The following is a 6,497-nucleotide window of genomic DNA, read 5'->3' as shown; positions in this document are numbered from 1 at the left end:
GGGGGGAATTTCCCTGGAGCGGTGTTTCCTGGAGGGGGGGCAAGGTGTTTTCTCTCTGTGCTCTGTGGGGTCACGGTGTCTTTTTTTTTCTTCAAGCAGTTTTGACACCAGGTCTGTTCTGCACGCTCGGTACTAAAGTGGTGCCTCTTTCCTTCCATCAGAAACGTGCGAGAACGTGGACTGTGGACCCGGGAAGAAATGTAAAATGAACAAGAAGAACAAACCTCGGTGTGTTTGTGCTCCGGATTGCTCTAATATCACTTGGAAGGGCCCTGTGTGTGGCTTAGATGGGAAAACCTACAGGAACGAGTGTGCCCTTCTCAAAGCCAGATGTAAAGAACAGCCCGAACTTGAAGTCCAGTATCAGGGCAAATGCAAAAGTAGGTTTGCAAATCTAATCCGATCTCCCTCAAATGCCAAAGGGTGTGTGTCTGAGTGTAGGGAGGAGGAGCTGTTGGACGTACTTCCCCACAGGAACCAGAGTGATGTTCCATATGCTGGGAGACAGTAACTAACCACGCTCAACAGACAAGGACGTAGCTGGATTGAGAGTTCCCCACAGTCTAGCAGCACTTGTGTCCCCCCAGCTACCCTGAGATGGGAAGGTTTCCTTCAGCGGCCCTTAAATAAGGAGAGCTGCTGAAGGCTTTTACCTGATCATTTGTTTCATTGTGTCCCCATTCACTCCGTGCTGGGGCTCTGGGATCTCTTATTAATCACTGTGCGTTTCCATCTTTATTTCAGAGACCTGTAGGGATGTTTTGTGCCCAGGCAGCTCCACATGTGTGGTTGACCAAACTAATAACGCCTACTGTGTGACATGTAATCGAATTTGCCCAGAGCCTACCTCCCCTGAACAGTATCTCTGCGGGAATGATGGCATAACTTACGCCAGTGCCTGCCACCTGAGGAAAGCTACCTGCCTACTGGGGAGATCCATTGGATTAGCCTACGAAGGAAAATGCATCAGTAGGTATCTTGGTTGGAGGGGTGAGGGTGGGGGGAGCTTCCTGGCTCAGCTGTTTCAGAATATCGTGTGTGCAATTGCATGGATGTAGTTAGTGCTGGCGAGGAGGAGAGACTTCCAGCAGCCTGGGTTAGTGCTTCCCTCCAGGAAAAGGAGAGCCAGGGTGAGCTTTGCCGCAGAAAAGATTGCAAAAGGGATGATGGAGCAGAGGGCCTGATCCTGCTTCTTTTGCTATTGCTGTGGGTGTTGACAATAGTATCCAAGGGCGAAGTACCCACCATTAAACAGATGATGACATGGTTACAGCGTAACAAGGTCTCGATATTCAGTGGATTTGGATTCCTGGAAACAATTGTCTTCAAGTGGTCTTGGCAAAGCTTGTGTTAACTTAATTGGAAACATCTGATCACTTTTTCCTCTTTAGAAATATTGCAGAGTTTGGAGACAGTTGGTGGGTGAAGATAGGAAAATAATCTCTGTTCATCCTGACATTTTGTATTGATTTCCAGAAAGGAGTGATAGTGAAGCATGTTATGAGGAAGCACCTTCAGGGCAGCCTCTGCTCCCCAAAACGGCTGGGGGAATTCGGGGGAGTCTCAGGCTACTTTTAGTTGGCATAGGTTGAGGTGAATTCCCTTTCCAATCTTGTAGACATCTACTCTGTGTGGGTTAGTTTAAAAATAATTGATTTAGAAATGCTGAATGTGTTGGCAAATTCTGCACCTACTGCTAATTTGGGGAGCCGAATTTCCACTGACATCAAACAGAGCAGGAAGGTCATGTACAATAGGCAAATGTAATTCTGTATTCCCAGGGCCAAGCTCTGCTGGCACAAGCTCTCCTTCCTCCCCCACATATAGACAGGCAATGGTGTCCAAGGGACTACTTGCTGGAGCAAAATCAGCAAGTATCATCACATCTACTGCATCTGAGCTTTGTCTATTCACAGTTCACAGGGGAAAGGGAGTTTGGGGTTGTTTGCTGTTGCTTTTCTTTTTTCTTTGTCTTTTCACTTACCTCTAGTATCCTGTGTGTATTTTTAGAAGCCAAATCCTGTGAAGACATTCAGTGCAGTGCTGGGAAGAAATGCTTATGGGATTTTAAGGTTGGCAGAGGTCGGTGCGCCCTCTGCGATGAGATATGCCCTGAAAGCAAGTCAGATGAGGCAGTCTGTGCCAGCGATAACACAACTTACCCAAGCGAGTGTGCCATGAAAGAGGCAGCCTGCTCCATGGGTGTGCTTCTAGAAGTAAAGCACTCTGGATCTTGCAACTGTAAGTGAGATTTTTAACTCTGCAGACGCTTAAAGCTTCTGAAGGCAGTCCCTAGGTAATGAAGACTTACATGAGAAAGCTTGATTTAGAGATTCGAGATACGGTACAGGTGCCATATAAGTATGTATCACGCACACACTTTGGTTACTGGTAAAATGCAATAGATCTCCAACAGCCAGTTGGCCTTCAAATTGGGGTTTTGGGCTATTCTGAGGACAAGTCATTTTGTCAGAAAGGGGTTGCCTTAGGAGTGTAATTCTAGCAATTTTTTCCTACTTTGTCTGCTCTCGTGTGCTTCGCTGATTGCTTTATTAACACCCGGATAAACTCAAACTTGGTCCGAAAGAACAAGCTTAATGGCAGCACATGGGCACCTGGTTTAGCACAGTTGCCTCTACTAACTCTGAATGAAGGACACAAAGCAGTTAAACCTAGAACACAAGAGCGCTTTTTATTTGATTTCAGGAATCTGCCAATAAAACCTGAGCCATTGATTCTTCAGAACTTTCTGCAGTTATGACTTCATAGATTATGTATAAAAAACGTTATTGCATAACAGCAGATGCCAAAGAGCATCTCACTACAAGTCGCATAAAATGCAACGCTGTATTGTGGCTGTTCAGAGGGCTTTGAAAACATGCACTGAGCTGCTTCTGCGCTGTTGTTGTCCTTATTTAAACAACAGCTCCCCTGTATTCCCCCATCTAGCCATTAATGAAGACCCAGAGGATGAAGAGGAAGATGAAGACCAGGACTACAGCTTTCCTATATCTTCCATTCTAGAGTGGTAAAACCTCCATCACTATTGGAACAGCCATTGGGCACGAAATCAATGTCCATACTGTAAATAAGTGTATGCTTATTTATTTTGGGGAGGATAAAAGTATACATATAGTTGAGTCTCGTAGACATTTATTTATACTGTGTCATGTTTTATAATTTATACATAAATTGTCTGGTTGACTGTACACCTTTTTTGAAGAAATTTATTCGTTACGGGAAGAGCAGTGTTATTTATTGTGAGGTCTCTTGCTTGTAAAGTAAAGCTTTTCTTTTTTCTTGTAAACTATAAAAGTCCATTCCTTAGAGCTTACCCACATGATCTCATCTCTTTGTTTCACCGATGTTAACTCTTTTCCACTTTAACAAACTTGCATGTCGGTTTCTGTTATGTTTATTTATTGGATTTTCTTCTTGCCAGTTCTGTACATAAAAGATCCCTCGGGTTTTTGTTTACAAGGAATCTTGACTGACCAAAAGGCGTTGTAACTGACTTAAGTATACTTCCAGAGTGCAGTGGGGCGATCTTTAAGGAAACTTCTTCCACTTCACTTTTCTCTACTTCTAATCACATCATGTACTGAAATGATCTCAATGTGCTGAGGATATATACTGTACTATACGAATTCCGGACCCAAAGAAATCGGATTATGAAGGTTGTTAATAGCTACAGGGCTAACTGTAATAAGAATAAAGGTTTTATTTTATTTGTTTTATTTTATTTTTATTGGTTTTTTTTTTTTTTTTTTTTTTTTTTTTTTTTTTTTTTTTTTGTAACATGCGTAAGTGTTTTATCAGGTGTTTCCTTTAAGGTGGTCTTGCAGTACCACTTTCAAAGTTTTCCCAATCAGTGTGTCACTAAAAGTTATATCAAAGCTTTATCAGTTCAAGTTTCTTGCTTTTCATAATACTTTTTTTCTGATGCAATTTTATATTTTCAAACATGGCGAGTTAAATATAAATTCATTTAAATATATAGTTTTGTACTTTTCTACCATGTAAATGTGCAATGTATATAAAAGTTATAATGTGTATTTGTAAATAAATGATGAGTGAAAAAATAAAAAATGGAATTTTCCCTAGAGGCAGTCCTCAGTTTTCCGTTCTAACGGGCTCTGTCCCTGTGGTGCAGAGGGGACATACTGGTGGTTAGGGGAAAGGACGCTTGTGCATGATGTAGCAGCAAAACACACTGGTTAAGGCCAAAGCTTTCAGCTGACATTGATTCAAGAAACCCTTTTTTCAGACAGGAGCAATGTCTCCAGTTCATTGGTATTAATTAATTTTAAAGCCAAGTACAGTGATGAAGGAGAAGAGATTCAGCATTTTTGTTTTCCTCTCCATCCTCTAAATAAAAAGTCTGTCATTTCTTGGACGTTTTTATCTTCCATATTTCTAGGAGGTTTTGAATATGCATTTGAATTTTTGCTAAGCTTCAGATCCATGTTACTGGGGTTGCAGTTGTATCACCATTTTAGATGACCAATAGAAAAAGCAACAGATGGCCTACTTGCCCAAATTCAAGATGTGTAACAATTAGCACAAAAGACAAAAAAACCTCTCAACAACCAGCACATTATCACTTGGAAATTATTTTATCCCAAAAGGAAGGTTAATTCCGAAGTTCTTTTTGGTGAACCAATATTCAGACTGGACACACTCTTAAGAGTGGATACTAATACAGTGAACTGAGGAGAGGAAACAGCCATAAGCACAGCAGGGACCAAAATCCTGTTTTATGCTACCTGGGTTATGCTGTTCTCCCAGATAAGGCCCCGCTTATCAAAATTTCTCTATCGTACTGCAAAAAACTTAAAAATATACTTAAGCACCTTATTCAACAGTGTTTTAAGTACTTTGCTGAACTGAGGTCTGAGAGCAGAAGTTGGTTTACCCATTTTGTTTAAAAACAAATCATATTTGAAGGCCGTTCCTGCTATAGTCTTCTGTATATTTTTTACTATAAACTCTAATTTGTTATGGATTGTTTAGCATTATCCAAAGCAAATATAATTTATTCATCTATGAATACATAAAAACTACAGATGCCCATTTATAATATTGTATTGAAAATAATAGCAAAAAAACTCTGCCCTTCATCCTCCTGTTGCTTCATTTAGACAAGTAGTCTCTTTGGAAGGACATACACGATGAGAGGAGCAAAGGGAGCAGGATTTTGGTCTCCTGAGGGAACAGAACCCAGAATAAAAGAAAACAGGAGTGGGGAGAACAGAAGGATGGAAAAAGAACCTATCAGAAAATCTCTCAAGGAACTAATAAACACATGACAATGACATAGAGACAAAATGTTTAATAGATGTGGAGAGTATCAGAGGAGATTTTTCTCAAATTCAGATAGGTGCCAGCTACTTCATTTCCAACAAAACCACAACATTAAAAGACTGGTTTTAATTGTAAATACATTTATATGTCTTACAGAGAGACTGTAGCAGAGCAGGATTTCTGGGCTCTAATTTTATGTCCTGCTGCTGATCACAAAATAACTTTGACAAAGTCACCGACAGCCAAATTCAAAAAAGCAACAAAAATGCCAGGAAGCTATATTTACGCATATACATGTACATGAAACGGCCACAGAAATCTACATCAGGTTTTTGCTGATAAAATTATCTAAAAGTTCTGCTACTTTTTTCGCATTGCTACTGCTATTTCTATACAGCTGAAAGTCTTGAAACCTACCTTGCACCAAAGCCTGCCTGTGACATACAGGTGAGGCATCTCCTGAGAGGTTTCATGAGGTAAGCATCTTCTGAGCATGCCTAACATACACCAACCTCATGAACCTCATGTCATGAAGCACAACAGCCCCAGAAACTTTCTCCCAGAAACATGTCCAGAGGTTGTGGCAGGACGACTGCCAACATTTTACATAATACCATACTTGTAGATAAGGCACTTGTTCAAGAAGTGGGAGGTGCAGGTTCACTGCCAGTCTCTTCCTGAGGAGATCTTTCCCACATCTCCCAAGAGTGCATCCACCACCAACTCAAGGTGAAGCTCAGGCTGGAGAACTGTCTGTCATGCCTGCTGAAGCCATACTTCTGTACTGGAGAGGAAGCAAGATTCACTGACAGAGGATAATTTGCAACCCTAATAGGTGCTCCTTTTGAAGAGGAAGTCCTGGGTTCTTGCCCCAGGGGCTGCCTACACATTTTGCATTTGTAATTGCATAACATACATAAATAGTGCTTGAAGCAGGGGCCAGAATCCAGGTTGCCTCCCCTCCTCCTTCCCCCAGTAGGTAAGTGCCTCCATCCTTGAGCTATGAAATCATGTTTAACTCTCTGCTTAAATCAAGATTACAAATCTCACATCTTTTTCTACACTGAGTCATAGTTACAACAGGAGAGGCTTTACTTTTTTCATCCTCTCTTCTAGGCTTGTACCTGAGGAACTTCCTCGGAAGTGGAAATGTGAACCTAATTCCATCAGTCTAAGGAAGGTGCTGAACTGAT

At 41.3% G+C, this 6,497-nt stretch overlaps 1 protein-coding gene across 1 annotated transcript in view; it reads left to right on the top strand.

Annotated features, from left to right (window-relative positions):
- The window catches only part of FST (follistatin), a 6,357-nt gene extending 2,822 nt beyond the window's left edge, over positions 1-3,535 (top strand). The window contains exons 3-6 of the mRNA XM_009326941.1: positions 162-380; positions 745-969; positions 2,011-2,241; positions 2,950-3,535. Of these exons, the coding sequence (XP_009325216.1) occupies positions 162-380; positions 745-969; positions 2,011-2,241; positions 2,950-3,032 (758 nt within the window). The 3' untranslated portion in view covers positions 3,033-3,535. The remainder of the gene's footprint in view (positions 1-161; positions 381-744; positions 970-2,010; positions 2,242-2,949) is intronic.
- Positions 3,536-6,497: the final 2,962 nt, after the last annotated feature.

The sequence above is a fragment of the Pygoscelis adeliae genome, unplaced genomic scaffold, assembly GCF_000699105.1.
Source record: "Pygoscelis adeliae isolate BGI_AS28 unplaced genomic scaffold, ASM69910v1 Scaffold116, whole genome shotgun sequence".
NCBI classification, from domain to species: domain Eukaryota; kingdom Metazoa; phylum Chordata; class Aves; order Sphenisciformes; family Spheniscidae; genus Pygoscelis; species Pygoscelis adeliae.
Note: the sequence above shows the minus strand (reverse complement) of the source record. Positions and strands in the feature narration are given on the sequence as shown.